This window comes from Simochromis diagramma, unplaced genomic scaffold (genome assembly GCF_900408965.1).
Source record: "Simochromis diagramma unplaced genomic scaffold, fSimDia1.1 OVJJ01000321.1, whole genome shotgun sequence".
Lineage (NCBI taxonomy): Eukaryota > Metazoa > Chordata > Actinopteri > Cichliformes > Cichlidae > Simochromis > Simochromis diagramma.
Window position 1 is genome coordinate 15,952,702 of NW_024386772.1, and position 16,056 is coordinate 15,968,757.

Consider the following 16,056-nt stretch of genomic DNA (forward strand, 5'->3'; position numbering starts at 1 on the left):
GTACTTACTGCTTTAACTAACCCATTACTGGCAGAGATTCTCCTTTAAGTAAATAGTTCAATTCAAATGATCAAATGAGGAAAGCTAATAAAACAAACAGGATTAAGTAGTAAAGCCATTTTAAAGCCATGTGAAAAGTAGTTTGTTCATTCAAACATCCTGCCACACATTTTAACTGCAAATGGTGATGCTACTGTAGAACCTTTAGGCCTTGAACATGCCTTTAATAGTCCGTATAATAGTAAAACACATTTGAAAGCTCTATACTTTAAAGACTTTTCAGATGGTCTCACCCACAGAGATCTTCACTGGTCTAAAGATTTCAGAGAAAACTTCTGCCAAGAAGTAATTATGAATTTTAAGTTGGTTAAAAATGAAACTCAAGTTTCATTTTAAAACTTTTTTCTTCTGTGCCTGGCTGTGATGCCATTCTTTGTCAAGAAAGCTGAGGGTGGTTTCCCTCTCTTGCTGATGGAAGCAGCATGGACTGCTTTTATTTTAAAAGCAGCAGTGGCAATTTCCCTTTTGAACTATAGTGGCAATTGCTTGTTCCATGGTTATGGCTGCACAGGAATACTCATTCTCATAGGTCATTTACTACAGATCCACTTTGTACAACACTTCCACCATGATCAGCTGCCTGATCACATGTGGTTTTCTCTGATCTATTCCACATTATTACACAAAATGTTCAAAAACCCAGGACATGATAACAGAATCAGGATAGTAATACTGAGACTGAGTTTAGTATCCAGGCTTAGGGTTCAGGCAGACTAGCGAAGAGCTTGACCAGTAAATGGAGGACAGGGTAGATAGTTTAATGACAAACAATGAAATATTGTTTACGTTTGTTAACATGTTTAAAGAAAAAGATGCCTAAATACAAGAACACAAACAAGGACCTTCACCAAACTTGCTGCAAGTTTGGGGACAATGATATCCAACAGCATGTAAGCTGTGAGGGCCCCTGATAATGAATGAGAAGACAGAAAACAGTGAGACTTGCCTCTGGCTGAAACAGGGCTACACTGAGACAGGGCCTCAGCCAGTTCCCCCCAATGGCATTGCTACAGGGAGAAGAAAAATCTGGGTTTTAGCACTACAGCCTTTAATGATCTGGATGCTATGCACCTGTACAATGCTTTCTATCAGTGACATGTACAGAGCATCAGTAAAAGACTCCCTAGATCAGCGGTCCCCAACCCCCGGGCCTCGGACCGGTACCGGTCCGTGAGTCGTTTGGTACCGGGCCGCGAAAGTTGAGGCTCAGGTGTGAAATGTGTGGTTTTCAGGGTTTTTATCGGTTTTCAGCGTTATTTTGTTATCGTTTTTATCGTTAACTCGGTTTTCCTGGGTCTTTTCACGTGTGTTATGAATAAATCTTTTTTTCGGTACCGGTACTAGTTTTATTTTGTTGTATTTATCCACAACACCTCAAAGGCCGGTCCGTGACAATATTGTCGGGCATAAACCAGTCCGTGGCGCAAAAAAGGTTGGGGACAGCTGCCCTAGATAAAAGACAATATTTACAAGCATTTTGCATTTCATATACAAGATATCAATGTTTACTGTTCACCTTCATAATAACAGAAGAGCAGTCACAATGCAGTTTATACCAGGAGTACAAACCTGTTGTGACGTCTCAGCCCAGCAACATCCCACAAAAAAATCTAACATTTCATTACAATACAGTTTCACAGTCATACATATACTAATAAATACCTCCTTTATTTAGAGTTAAGGGAGTAATTGTTCATACAAATATCAACACAAAGACAGAGTTAGAGCATGAACAGGTAGTAGAAGCCCTCACCAAACAAAGTTGGGGACACAAGTCCAACAGCACTACGTGCTGTGAAGGCCTCACCGTTTAGCTTAGAACAGAAAGGTATTTACATCAAACTTGCCTTGATAAAGGGTGGGTACTGCCCATGTAACTCCAGCGCCTTCACAACACTACGAACCATATCTACTACACTTCTATACACCTAAACATGAAAAGGAAAAAAAGCCACAAAACAGAGATGGTTTCAATCAGAATCAAATCAAACAGATCTTTGATAGATGCAATGTAATATTTCCCATGCCATGGGATGTTTACAGCTCCTGTCTTTGCTGTTTATTTAATGTCTCTTCCTCATAGCTCAGTAGCAGAACATCAGTATACTTTGGTAATATAATACCAATACTGGTTTCTCTACTAGCCGCTGAGGGCATTAGAAAAGGGTTGAGAGTCCAAACCTATTGAAGAGAGGGAGCAGACTTCAGTAGTGGCCTCCGGGAGACATGACAGGGGGTCTCGTGACAATGGTTGGCCGTGGAGGGCCTCCCTGGTACACTGGGGGAACAACGGGAGGGGCCTGAATATACGGAGGTATTCGCCCAGGTATGTAGCCTGGCATCCCCTGCTGTGGCCCACCATACTGACCTGCAAGGACCAGGCTCATTGGTAAAAACATAATTTTTACTGCAGTCCTTTTAAGACTCTACAAACATTATCTATAGAGCACTTTCTAAAACAATTAAGCTGAAATAGAGTTAAACATTTTCAAGACTACAAAAAAATGAAGCCAATTAAATTAAATTCTTTGGTTTACAGTTAGCCTAAAACTACCAGTAGTGTATACCAGGTATGGGATGCCTCATGCTGTGCTGCTGAGGAGCCATCATGCCACCCACTGACGCTGCAGCACTGGTGGTCTGGCCTTGACGGGGAATACTGCACTGGTACTGGGACAACTGAGCCCGAAACTCTTCCTACGGCACAAAAAAAGCAAATAAAAGTGATTTGACACTTGACATGTGTAGCTCAGCTGGGAGGAAAAAAACAAGAAAAAGATTTGTTTTAAATAAACACATTGCATAACTACTTACTTTAACAAGAGTGTTCCAGCTAGAATACTTACCAGTGAGATATCCTCATCAGGGTGGATCAACTTACTGGTTGCACTGGAGGTGGTGAGCGTGGCAGGCTTACTGGTTACTGTGGAGGGAGGTTTGGAGACCGTACTGCTGCCAGCATTTGGGCTGGCCAAACCGGTGGAGGACTGAGTGTAGGCTGGGAAAGTGGGCTTTGCGAGGTCGGAGGTGGTGGAGGGGGGAGTGTGAGGGGACCCCGACACTGTCTGCTGACTCTGAGGGAAGAGACAGGAAAGCAGGTTAGAGACACTCAGTTAAAGACCTTTGAATTTCACAGGGGGGTCAATTTTAGTCAAACTCCAAGATTACTCCAATGATATCGATTATTTGGTCCTTTTTAGCCTTGGCATTCATAACGTTCATGAGCAGGAATAAAATGCATTTGTCTGGAACAGCTATAGACAAAAAGTTTAATACTTTGATCTCTTCCTTGTATCCGTAATAGATGACAATCAAAAAATATGTTTCTTTCATGTGTTCTTTTTTAAAATGAGAATTTATGACCCTAGATTTTTTTTATACTCACTAAACTGTAAATTTACATTTTAAAATTTAAAACACCAAAACAAAACCTTACAGGACAAATTTTGTGAAGCAGCACAAATATCTAATTCATCTGACTAAACAAGCTTTTACCATATTAATGCCAAGCCTATAAGATGGATCTGTAACATTTTACTCCACCATTGTAACATGATAAGTAATCTTTCAAAGTTTGACTAAAATAAAACCAGTTTCTTTAGATCTGCAGAAAAACTAAAAAAAAAAAACGAATAAAGTGCTGAGCATGCTGTCATATTTTGCCCAACAACAGAAGCCCATATATTATACATATCCACATAATTCTTCACTTTAACATTTGATTTTAAGGTGATGAAGCTATTTTTAATATTGAGTGAATGCAGATAAATTAAAAAGCAAATTAAAAAAATAGCTAAACATTTTAATTAAGAAAAAAAGAAGAAAAAACAGCTTTGCAAATGAAAGAGATTCAACCTGCCCGCCACAAGCAAACTATACACAGTTGTGTGCATGCCAGCTGTAAAGCAGCAGGTTGTCAGAGTAAAGAGGGCAGACAGCCTCATACTTGTGAAGTGCTAGGGAACAGAGCTTTAGGGGAAGCGGACTGAGTGTCTGCGCTTGGTGAGGCTTTACTTGTACTTGCAACTTGACCGGCCATCTGTAGCACAGGAAAAAGTAAAGAAAAGTAAACAGAAAAGTCTTTCAATTAAAAGAATTCCTGGGTAAAGTCTCCTTTTTTAATCAGCCCGTGCAAGCTTAGACATCTCTTACTGAAGAAAACTGTAATGTCCTGTCAGAATGCTGAGAGGAGGTGAAAACTGTGCAGCGATAAAAAGGCGTCAAGGGTTTTACCTGCCCAGCACTCGGGAAAAGAGGTTTTGTGACATCAGGTTGCACCGACGGGCCAGCAGGAACTGCAGGTCTGGGCAGCACGCCTGCAGCAGGCGGGAGCTGTGGCATGTGAGTGATGGCTGGACGGGTACCCATTGGAGGAGGAATGCCTGATACCAGCAGAAAAAATTAATTCCATGTGTGCAAACACCTCACTGCAGTAGTGTTACGTAGTATTTAAAAATATTAAAAAGAAATAAATGAAACTGAGTTACAGAGATCTAAGTGGATCCTGAAGGTGTATGCTAACAGGGCATTACCTGGTGGTACACCGGGCATCATCGGAGGCATCATCCCACCCATTGGGATCATCCTAAATACATAAGAAAACATGATGTTTACAATATACAATATATATAATATATAGGGTTTGACTGATAGAAAGATTTGATTAAGAATGACAAAGATTTACCCTGGAGGCATTCCTGGCATTACAGGGGGCGTCGCTGGAATCATGGGTGGCACACCTGGCATCATCGGGGGAATTCCTGAAGCAAGTAAAAAAATTGTACTTATATCAAAACACATGATCCTGCCACTTCATTATGTGCACCGGGGGAATAAGTCCCAGTGGCCAGAATTGTGGCCAAAGACTCTAGGTCCTGTCTATTGGTTAGCTTTAGAAAATGTGAAGGAGATTTTAAAAAGTCAGTTTTTTACAGCGTGCTCACAGTTAAATAAATAAATAAATAAATAAAAAGGAAAAAAAGAGGGAGAATAAACAAACACATATTCTGTGACTCAACAAGAACTTTTTCACATTTAGTTATTACAGTTTAAGTCCAAAGTGTCTGCTGAAAGATTCCTTAATTCACTACAGGAACGTCACTTTATCATGCAAAAATAAATGAGACATGCTGTTAAAATTTCAATGCTTTTTCAAATGTTAATAATCTGATGGATTCTGTTTGCAGTTTAACTTCTTTATACTGACAGAAAGGGGAATTTCACTGATCTACCCCACTTATGATCAAAGTGTGCCGTATGTGGCCTATAATGCAAGTTGAGTTTTCATTGATAAATACAATATATTACGCCCCGTTGTGGATCAAATAGTTACTTCAGATGAGACACAGGAGGTCATTCAAATTCATGTAAGAGAGTACCGGTTTAGCTCACAATAGTTACGACTCTGACCCGAGGAATCCCTTTGTCAGTACCCTCAAAGGGATGTGTGTCTATGTAACGTACACCATGTGGTTTACACGTTTTGGCTACAAGCTGTGTGTTGCACACATAATGCAATTAGCATCTTTGATGTTTGATACTTTATGTAAACTTACAAAACAACAGGAATGAGGCTCAGTATTTAGGAACCAGCAATTAGATAATTTTGCACCAAGGCGAAAAAACAAAACAAAAAAAAGCATAAATACTATGTTGAACAGCCACATGGGGTCACCATTGAGTCATTCAAACACCAGAGGCCTTTCTCATTTCTCTAATTCGTGCCTTATACACTGTGACGGATGTTTCAAGGATGTTTCAGTTCCTAAAATGCTTTCAGAAGAAAGCGGAGACGAGGCTTCCCAGAAGCTTAAACCTATAGAGCGTACGTCTGCGTGCGTAAAAGAGGCGAGGCACACAGCTGGAATACACAAACCACAGTGCAAGGAGGACTCTTTTTTTTTTTAGCATGACCACACTTTCTTCCTTTCACTATTTTTGTGACAAAAACAGGTCTATCTTGTGGCACAGCAACTAAAGTAACATTTATGAACACTGTTATAGCTAAAATAATAAAATACATCTCTGTCAAATGCTACACATAAATTACGCTGAGGCTACAAAGGATAGATGTCCTTCCTTGCATCTCAAACTAAGACATGAAAAAGAAAGTAGGACTCCATTACAGTGTTACAACAGTCTTGAACATTGCAGATCAAGTTAAGTATCTGTTCCCCACCTGAGTAGCTGCCTGGTGGTAATGCTGGGGTCCCAGATCCAACAGGAAGCATTCCAGGCTGGGTCATAGGGGGGACATAGCCAGCTTGTGGCTGACGTGCAGCAGGCTGCTGAAAGGAGGGACCGGGCTCATCGTCGTCATCATATTCATCAGAGTCATCCTGGTGCTTCTTCTTCTGAGTCTCTGAAAATCAGGATGAGCAGAGTCAGACATGTATCTTAAAGAGATGGATCCTGAGATTATCGTGGTGTTAATACCTTGGTTCTTCTGCTCTAACATCCTTCTCCTCTCCTCCATGTCTTTCTCTGGAATACCCTCCATGCCGTATATCTCCAGTTCAATATCTATTCTTCCAGGTATTGCATTAGGAACTCCATCAATGGTCTCTTTATGTACCTACACATGTGAAGTGGTACAGCGTGGTAACTTCACTGCACGAAGACACGATTTAGCTTCACTTCACTTGCATTATTATCGTTTCCTCACCTGCATACAGTGGATGGCGAGCCCCGGGCCGGTGTACAGCTTCTTATGACAGATGTGGCACTTGAAGTGTTTGGCTTTCTGATGCTGGATGAGAATCTTTTCATCATCGAAATCTCTGTTACAGTACCTGAGATAACGGCTGAGGAAACTTTGGATGATAAACTCGCTGCACTTGAAGGTGAAAATATAGTTTAGTTACTACAGATATTTTTTAATATGTATTTTATTTAGTATCGCTAAAAATAAGCTGAACAGCCACATGCCAAGTAAACAAATAACTGTCATGTTAGCTAAGTGTTGCTTAAGAGCTGCTAATTCACACAACCGTTAGCTGGCAAGACATAGAAACGGGTGCCGACTGGCGTAATATAACAGTATAATGTAAGGTGTGCTAAAGGATACCAACACCAAGGCTTCATCTGCTTTTTCTTCTTCCTGCCCATGATTTTAGCGTTGTCAGTTCACTGCCTGCTAAAAATAAAAACACCTCACAGAGATGGCGTCAGCTCTCCAACATCCCATAACACACTGCGGCCACCTCTGTGATTTAAACAAACACTCACCTTAAAACCTGTTAGGACAAAATCACTATTATTAAAGATTTTCAGTATTTGACGATACCTGGTTACCATAAACATATCTGTAGGTTCATATACATGTGATTTTTATTTATTTATTTATATCTGTTATTTAACAGCAGCCTTCTCTGTAAACTCTAGAGATAGCTGTGTAGACCAACAGTTTCTGAAATACTCAGACCAACATGTTCAAAGTCACTTCAATCACATTTTTTCCTCATTCTGATGCTCGGTTTGAACTTCAGCAGGTCGACCTGACCACATCTACATGTGCTGCCACGTGATAGGCTGGTTAGATATTTGTATTAAGCCGGTGAACAGGTGTACTAATTAATAAGAATACACTATAAACATGTGCAGGTATTATGCATAATATATTTACAAATTAGTTTAAGGATACAATATTAATTCCTAATTATCAATTTCTAGATGTCAAATTATTAATTATTAGCCCGTTATTATTAATTTACGACACAGATTTTAAAAAATGAAGTAAATTCAAAACTACAAGATTGAGCTATATGAATCACAGTATGCAAAATAAGCCGATCATAACAGAAACACAAACAAGATATATTAAAAAAAGACGCCAGAGTTACATTGGCATTAAATAAAGATATTAAAAAACGTTGCAAGATTTAATGGGTTTTAAGCTCTTTCGTTATAGGATGTTACCCTCGCTTTTATTTACCTGGTCGGACCCAGGAACTTCCAGCAAACCACTTTGAAGTCGGACGTATTTTGAAACGTACAAAGAGGACATGCGCAGTAGGACCATAAACGAAGCCGTAGTTTGTTGGCTTTCAGTTAATATCAGTGAGGGCTTGCAACGTTTACAGTCCTTTTTTTCATATTAAAGCAGCTCAGCTAAACAATAAAGTTTGTCCTTGTCATCTTCCACTGTAGCCGCTGCTAGCTTTCTCCGTGCAGCATGTTTGCCTCCCAAACCTCGTCCTTCCAAGATTCAATCGACGTGGAGGAGAGAGATGACTTTGACAGCGAAGAAATAGCTGGATACAGCCAGAAGATTCAGCTGAACTGCTACTACACCATCTATCTTTATCAAGGCACAAGGTAACCGTGGCTATTTATCTGCTAGGTTTCTTCTTCGCAGAGCTTTGCTGCAACCATATGATACCTATGGTTCTGCTTCTTGCATCGATAACTCGAATTTAGGAGCATGTTTAAAATCTTAGGATTATTACTGTGGATAACCCTTATCCTCCTTTTATTTCTGAACACAGCCAGGAAAGATATCTCTGTGTAGTTTATGGTTTTATTTAGCTGTATTTGTCCCTTCTCATGCTATTATGCGGGTAAAGCCCACTTTATACATTAAACCAGGTGATGAGTAAACTGTCGATTGTCTTAGATCTGAGGCTTCTGGGGAAAATGTGGCATGGAACCAGAGACGAGCAGACTCCACAACCAGTCAGGAAGACTTTAGGTAACGAAGGAGCCAGCGCCTACCTCCCACTTGCTTTGCCTGGTTTCTCTCTGGCTTTCTTTGTTGTGCATCAGTGTTTCCACGAGCTGCCACCGGCAATCCGATTAACATGGATTCAGTGCTGTTTTCATTCATGGTTTTTGTTCCAACTGGTCATCACTCTGCTTCTGAGTTACGTGGCCTTAAGGTGCCTCCTGATCTAAACAGTGGCTCCACTTTTATGTATCAACTACTGTTGGTAAACAAAAAAAAACTAATAAAAAATAACTTTGAATGTCTTTGTAGAGTTTGGAAAAGTTTAACAACTATGTGACTCAGTTGTGTGTTGTGTGCTGCATATTGTCATCAGCTTTCTCCATCTCCTCTCCATTGACTTCAGTGGCTTCCACAAACTTCTCATCCCTGCACTGGCTGTTTTTATCCACACTGACTCTCTGCTTTGCCCACAGCCTCACACTAATTGACAGCAGCCTGCCATCAGAGGCAGAGCCAGAGCTGCGGACCTACATTTCAAGGAGGCTGAGCAAAGGAGCCCTGCTCGGAGGCATGGGCAACATTGCCACTGTGGAACTCAGGTAATAATTTTACATACAGCAGTGGTAAGCTTACACACACTCAATATGCTTTCTTTGAACTGTTCTTCTTCCGGTGTGGAATGATTGTACAGCTACATCTTTAAGAACTTTAAAAATAAAACAAGAACTGGGTGCACAAGCTTCAATTTATTTAAGATTTTCTCTAATCCACACAGAGTCCACAAGCTTCTGGCTTAACTTCAGCTGGATATTTGAGCACATGTTTTGAACCTCATCTCGTTTGTTAGACTTGTGCAGGTCATGATGTGGAAGCATATTATGTATTTATATCATAGTGAATATAGCCCGTTTCATTTAACCACACTAATGAAAAGCTAAAGTTTAACTGGAAATATGTCTCAGCAGTGGAAATGTATACGTTTATTAACACAACCATTCTGAATTTTTACTCGACAGTATTCCAGAGCAGGCCGTCGGCTGCTACTGCTGCCTCCTGGAGCAGGAACGGTCTCCCGAACAGCCGGATTCCGATGGAAATGGATATGTCATCTGCTTTATGGGAGGGTCTGAAAAAGGACTGAATTTATATCCTTTTGTATAAAATAAGCCAAAGTTCTAAGTAAATTGCTTTCCAGGACTATTATACGTGATCCTCCTTGCTGTTACGGAATGTGTTTCACTGCATTGTTGTGGTGCGTCCGTGTTACAGTTCAAATTCCTTGACTGCATACACATTCAGATTAGAGCTCGATAAGTACGTCCAAGGCCTGCGCAGCAGCCTGCAAACCCCAGAGGTATGACAGTGCAATAACAGTGTAACTGTGTACCAATAATATGTTATAGTATTATCCGTGCAAGACTGACGTGTCCCACTTTGTTTGTGTTTAGCTGCAGAACCTTGAGACGGAGGTGCGCCCCTATCTGAGTCAGTGGTACGAGGAGTCTGTGATGCACATTCATCGAGTGGTGCAGCTGGTCCAGAGCAACATCAGCTTCCTGCTCCACGCTGTGAGTCATTTCTCACCACTACACTGTTTACTTATTGAAGTATGTCCAGTAAAGATAAGTGCTCACAAAGCAAACACTCATCTGATACAAGAGAATAAATAATTAAGATAAGAATGGAGGACTCAAGAATAACACTGCGAGTTGCTCTAGAGAGGAATTTTGTTTAATAGGTACAATACTCCATGAGACAAGTGTTGGAATAATATCAGAAGCTTGTGACATAACCCTGGTGAGGAAGACATTACATAACAGTTACCAAAAAGTGTTTCTAGAAACAAACCTCGGTCACAGGTGGTTTGGTTTGCTCTCATTTCAAGAATATGACATCATTTCTATCGTCAAATCACCCCTCACTTGATCCTCAAGACAATTTTATTTTTTTACTGAATAAATAGATTTATATAAAATGTGTGGGGTGCTAAAAAAAACAAATTGAATTAAGCACAGGTTTCCATAACTACAGTGAGACTTGCCAGGGTTTCCACACATTCACTGTCTGTGATCGGTCTTTATCCTGGTTTGTAAACAGTATTTTACACGTCTGAAAAGTATTGGAACTACATATACTCACTGACCACTTTATTCAGTACACCTCAGTAGTAGCAGGTTGGACCCCCTTTGGCCTTCATAGAAGAATAAATTCTTTATTGCTTAGATTCAACGAGGTGCTTGAAACCTCAGTTCATTTTGACATAATTACACCAAGGAGGAAGATGAGTGTTACTTTGGTTCTGGGTGAACTGGTTTTGGAATCATGGTTTAGCTGTCTGTTTGTTTCCAGCTTAATTCATTTCAACCTCTAAAACCTTGTGTGCACAGGCTCTGAGTCACACACATGTCGAGGTCATCAATTCAGACGAGAGGACGAAGGCTGACGTTTCCAGGTGAGTGAGGTGACGAAGTCCATGCTGATCCTCATGTATCAGGTCTGTCTTTCTTCCTGTTATTCATGTTCAACAGTTCAGTGTGAAGAAAAAAAAAACATCCACTTTATGCTCTCAGGTTCATCAAAGCAGCCAGTTTGCAGGGACTTTCCCAGCAAGACACCACGACCGCTTCTCTGTGCAAGGCCATCTCAGAGGACGCACAGTCTGCCCTGATTATAGACTGCTCCACCAGCCCACCCACACTCACAAAAACTGGTAACTCACACACTGTGACATGTATGTACTCTGTCTTTGTAATGTCTGAGCAACTAATAAAAATGTTTTGTCCCCTCAGTCAGTAACCGTTTCTGTGATGACTGGATTCAAGCATTTCTGAACGCTGCAGAGCGTTGCAATCCGTTCCTGCTCAGACAGATTCTGGAGAACTTTAAACTTAAGGTGGGAAAACACACACACACACACACAGACTGTAGTTTTTTTTTTTTTACTTGTTGCTTTTATTTCATCCTCGCCTCTTCCCTTTTTGTAAAACCCACTACTTTGTCTCTCCCCCTGCAGGCCATCCAGGACATGAACAGCTTGAAGCGCTTTGTGCGGCAGGCAGAGATGAGTCACTACGCGCTATTTCGCTGCTGCCAGTTCCTGCAGGGCTGCGGAAACGGGGACGTGCTCCTGCAGAACGCCCGGGCCGAGCACAGCGACCTGCCCGAAGCCTGCAGCATCATCACGGTCCTGGAGGAGTTCATCAGGGAACAATCCCAGGCCCAAGCGTGATCCCCGACCGACGTGCACTACCAGCAAACCTCACACTACAATCTAAAATATCAGATATCCTGAGAGAATCGCAGCTGTCGAGGCTGCTGCGTAATAAAATGTGTAAGTTATAAAACTGTTTTGGAGACTGGTGGTCAGACTTGGAATATACTGTACTGTAAAGCAGTGACAGATTTAGTAGCATCACTGTATTAACAATGACAACTATTAACGCCAGCTGTAATTCACAAATTATAACTTTCTAAGGACATTACCTCAGTGAAGATAAGTACAAATAGAAGAAAAACAGATTGTTTAAACTGCAGTTGTTGAGTGGGTAGTGCAGCTTGTGTTGTGTATCACGATACTATGAACCAAATATTATTTCTGGTATTTTTGCTAACTGACAAAGATGACAACAAGGCGTGGCGTGTGGCTTATTTAATTCTATTCTTATCAATTCATTAATATTTAGAATTTATGTTGATTGTGAGGGGAAAAAAATTACTGCGACTGCACAAATCACTTTTTACGCATTGCTTGTTACGTACGTGCGCCTTGTTTTTGCTTGTATTTCAACACAATATATGCACTACTAAATTATTTCAATGAGTAAGGATACTGTGTGTGTACCAACTGTATGTTTAGTCTTATTCTGGTAACGGAAAGAAAATTGTCGTATTTGTAATATGTGAATATTTTTGTTTACATTCAGTATCACAGCCTTCATCAGCTCACAGGCACCACGTGATCGCTCGCTACATCACTAAACTGAGTGCGTGGCGTTTAAAGAGTTTCCCACAAAATAAATGAAATAAGAGATTAAAAATACAGATTTGACAACAAGCTCATAGTAGACTTTTACTTTCTTTCCTTCTTTTAAAGTGTTTTAGCATTAAGCTCAGATCATTCCCATTAAATCAAGTCCAAAGTGTGTAATACAGCAATATCAGTAAAGTATAATGGTGTATACTTTTAAACTGTGAACCAAGTTTGACATGTAAAATGAATTGTTTTTACTTTTGTGAAACATAGTGTGACTGACCCTGCAGTTCTTTGTGTGTACACATTTCTGTACAGCATGTTTTCTCTACCTATAAATATGTGTTTGTGGTTCTCTGGTCTTGTATAGAAGGAGTAAATAAATACCACAGTTGAACCTCTGCTGCGGTCGTATCTGTTGCCTAGTTTTAGACGAAACATTGAACAAAGATGAGGGATATTATTTACATTTGTATAAATACTACTAGTATCCAATACTGCTACTTCTAGTAAAACAAATAAAATACAGAAATGAACAGTTCCCAAGGTTGACAGCGTGTGGAGCTGCTTGTGCCGATGTTCTGAAACCACAGCTCAAATCATCCACTTAGTTCCTTCCTTTGGCTGCAACCGATACAATGAAACTGTGTGCAAGTGCATTTCACAGAACTGATGCAGTTTTTACTGCCTGTCTGCCTTTACATACCAGCATCAAAACAAACTATTGCAGCACACGTTAAAAGTTCTCATTGTGTAGAGTCGGTTGGGGGAAAAAAAATAAACCAGAGTAGAAGACGCGATTAGTTTCATTTAAAACTGAAACACAAATATAAAGAGATGAAGCAGCGACGGTCTTCCAATCCAAAGCTGGTGAGTTTGCCGGCCTCCACCGATGCTCTGAAACTACACCTCATATATTCCAGTAGGTTCCTTCCTCTGGCTGATCGTCTGCAGATGCAAACAAACACTGTCAAATGAGTTTATGAAGAACTGGGTTATTTAATTGTTTAACCAGGTAAAGTCATAGAAGTTACCTATGGTGTGATCACACATGGTTCTCAGGAGTGAGCTTGGCACATCATAGACACTCTCTGCGAGGGTGTGAAATGGATAAAACATCAGCAAACAACAACAAATATTCAGACTTTTCACTTCTTTCCTCTACAAGCAAACCACAGTCTCACCATGACATTCAGCAGTCTGTCTGTAGGACGCAGGGACATCGTAAACGTCCTCTTCTGCCTCTGCTGAGCGGTTCGCCTTACACAACCCTGAAGATGTGACACACATTAGAGCCCCCTCTTGGACATCTGCATGCTCTTATTGTGAAAGCTTAACTATTTCAAGAAAGTTTTTGGTCATACTGTTTCTAATAGGCAAAACATCATAGTGTCCTTCTTGTCCGGCTTCTGCACTGCTCATCTGGCTGGACCACTGGGGATCGCTGGGACAGTCATCTGAGAACAGCAGCATTTAGCACCAGAAATAACAATTCAAGCTGTGATGGTGCAGAGAGACAGTCATGATCATGTTTACCGTTGCGATTCTGGTAGGCTTTCCCTGTGTTCTGATAAATGTCTTCCTCGTTGTCCTGCTCTATGGGCTGCCAGGTGTTTTGGGGCTGAGAGGTTTCCTTGGGTTGCCAGGTGTCTTTGGGTTGCCAGGTGTTTTGGGGCTGAGAGGTCTCCTTGGGTTGCCAGGTGTTTTGGGGCTGAGAGGTCTCCTTGGGTTGCCAGGTGTCTTTGGGTTGCAAGGTGTCTTTGGTGCGGGGGCAGATTTTATGGGGTTGTGCGTAGATGTAGTCAGAGGGAGGGGGCGCAGAGAGGGGCCGAATTGGAAGCTCCTCCATGACACTTTCGCGGTGTGAGCAGATGGGTGCCATGCTATGTAGTCTTTCTCGCTGCTCACACACATCAAGTCTGAGGAGCAGAAAAAGTGAAAGGTCAAAAAAATCAAAAGAAAGAAGATTTGCCGGGATATGATTGTAAATTCAGATCTTACTGTGCGTCCTCAGAGACGGAGGTCGTGGAGGCAGAGAGATGCATGGCCTGCCAGAGGTATCCCACCCACTCCTTCCTGAGGTCCTCCGTCTCTGCTGCCTGCACCACACACACGCGTCCAGTGGTTGAAGAGGGAAAAGGATTGAACTTACAATTGACAACATGCATATCAAAATTAGAAATATGACATTTCTAAAACACAGTGATGACTCACCAACACTTTTTTCTTCCCATTTGTCATGGTTATTTCAAAAATAAAGCGCTTCCTGTCAGCTTTCTGGACCTCTCGCACTGACTGCACCTGACCCAGAGGACAGATGACACATTTAGGTAATCCAAACTCACGTACAGGAGACGGCGCAACAGCTGCGGAAGTACCCCAGAAATCACAAACAGACTGGAAAATATGTGCTAGTGCATTTCAGAGAAGTGGTGCTCATTTAAAGAGAAAGGCTGCTCACAGCCTTAAATACAGCACTTTCCTTATTAAGAGAAGAGGTTAAAGCAGTCATGTGTGAGACTGGCTTATAATAGTTGTAGGGTAAAATGAAAGAATAAATTTTATTTTTAATTTTATTTCACATTATTGTGAGACAACTTGTGAGTGAAGCCATCAAATGAATGTAGTTCATCAGAGGAATCAATTAGTGAGGCACCACTGCTAGTGCTAACAAATAAAAAACACTCAATAAAAATGCTTACTGTGGTTAATTTGGGCGCTTACTGCCACAAGTGCAAAATCAGCTTCCTGAATATAAACTGTAATATTCAGGGATATGAAGGACTTACTGTGTATATGTAGTAAAATCCTCTCAAGCTCGACTGCAAAGAGAAAAACGTCCAGTGTGAACATACAAAGCCGTGAGATCTTTACAAGAGGCATTTTCTATTTCTACCTGTAATGAAACCATAATTAAACGGGAATTACTAATTAAATAAAACAAAAACACTTACAGCACTTCCATTCTTCTTAGTGTAGAAGAACAAGGTTGTGTTTTGAAGCCTGAACCAGTATGTGACCCATCTCATTTTCTACAACCACAGCAGAGAGTGCCCAAAGTCACTTTCTAACAACAACCGTAACGTTCACAGTAACTCAAGGGCAAAAGGAGCTTTATAACTTACCACCGTGTCTTTTCTTTTTTGTAGAAAGCTCTCAAAAAGCAGCTCGGTCCCATCCACAGACATGTTAACCTTCAGATTACAATTTCACACTGTGGCTGCCAGTTCTTGCTACCTGTGTGCGTGTGGTGAGACTTCCTCATCGCTCGAGCTGAGAGCAGTATCGCTTGCAGCCACATCACCTTCTCACTTCTGCATTCTGCACAGAAGTCCTATTTGTTTGAGTTCACGTCACAAAG

At 41.0% G+C, this 16,056-nt stretch overlaps 3 protein-coding genes across 8 annotated transcripts; 1 reads left to right on the top strand and 2 right to left on the bottom strand.

The window, feature by feature from the left end:
• Nucleotides 1-1,551: 1,551 nt before the first annotated feature.
• Nucleotides 1,552-7,261, bottom strand: LOC120746827 (BUB3-interacting and GLEBS motif-containing protein ZNF207-like). Of its 3 annotated transcripts, XM_040052338.1 has the most exons (12): nucleotides 7,127-7,261; nucleotides 6,725-6,851; nucleotides 6,496-6,634; nucleotides 6,239-6,421; nucleotides 4,745-4,820; nucleotides 4,593-4,645; nucleotides 4,294-4,442; nucleotides 4,007-4,099; nucleotides 2,907-3,134; nucleotides 2,628-2,757; nucleotides 2,242-2,428; nucleotides 1,552-1,988 (listed from the first exon to the last, which is right to left on the bottom strand). In XM_040052338.1, the coding sequence occupies exons 1-11, from the start codon at nucleotides 7,165-7,167 to the stop codon at nucleotides 2,265-2,267; spliced, it is 1,383 nt and encodes a 460-aa protein (XP_039908272.1). In that variant the 5' UTR covers nucleotides 7,168-7,261; the 3' UTR covers nucleotides 1,552-1,988; nucleotides 2,242-2,264. The 3 variants fall into 3 exon arrangements, with proteins under 3 accessions (XP_039908272.1, XP_039908265.1, XP_039908277.1); XM_040052331.1 differs by having other exon boundaries at nucleotides 1,552-2,428; XM_040052343.1 differs by lacking the exon at nucleotides 4,007-4,099 and having other exon boundaries at nucleotides 1,552-2,428.
• On the top strand, nucleotides 6,799-13,096 carry cunh17orf75 (chromosome unknown C17orf75 homolog). 4 transcript variants are annotated; one of them, XM_040052359.1, is made up of 11 exons: nucleotides 6,799-6,902; nucleotides 8,209-8,376; nucleotides 8,675-8,749; nucleotides 9,199-9,324; nucleotides 9,742-9,870; nucleotides 10,019-10,079; nucleotides 10,174-10,293; nucleotides 11,113-11,177; nucleotides 11,296-11,435; nucleotides 11,515-11,618; nucleotides 11,739-13,096. In XM_040052359.1, the coding sequence occupies exons 2-11, from the start codon at nucleotides 8,234-8,236 to the stop codon at nucleotides 11,952-11,954; spliced, it is 1,179 nt and encodes a 392-aa protein (XP_039908293.1). In that variant the 5' UTR covers nucleotides 6,799-6,902; nucleotides 8,209-8,233; the 3' UTR covers nucleotides 11,955-13,096. The 4 variants fall into 4 exon arrangements, with proteins under 4 accessions (XP_039908293.1, XP_039908291.1, XP_039908300.1 ...); XM_040052357.1 differs by lacking the exon at nucleotides 6,799-6,902 and adding an exon at nucleotides 8,028-8,118; XM_040052352.1 differs by lacking the exon at nucleotides 6,799-6,902 and having other exon boundaries at nucleotides 8,054-8,376.
• On the bottom strand, nucleotides 12,782-16,004 carry LOC120746877. The gene is made up of 10 exons (XM_040052388.1): nucleotides 15,821-16,004; nucleotides 15,650-15,727; nucleotides 15,485-15,517; nucleotides 14,910-14,996; nucleotides 14,697-14,794; nucleotides 14,232-14,614; nucleotides 14,060-14,152; nucleotides 13,880-13,966; nucleotides 13,730-13,786; nucleotides 12,782-13,643 (listed from the first exon to the last, which is right to left on the bottom strand). The coding sequence occupies exons 1-10, from the start codon at nucleotides 15,881-15,883 to the stop codon at nucleotides 13,606-13,608; spliced, it is 1,017 nt and encodes a 338-aa protein (XP_039908322.1). The 5' UTR covers nucleotides 15,884-16,004; the 3' UTR covers nucleotides 12,782-13,605.
• Nucleotides 16,005-16,056: the final 52 nt, after the last annotated feature.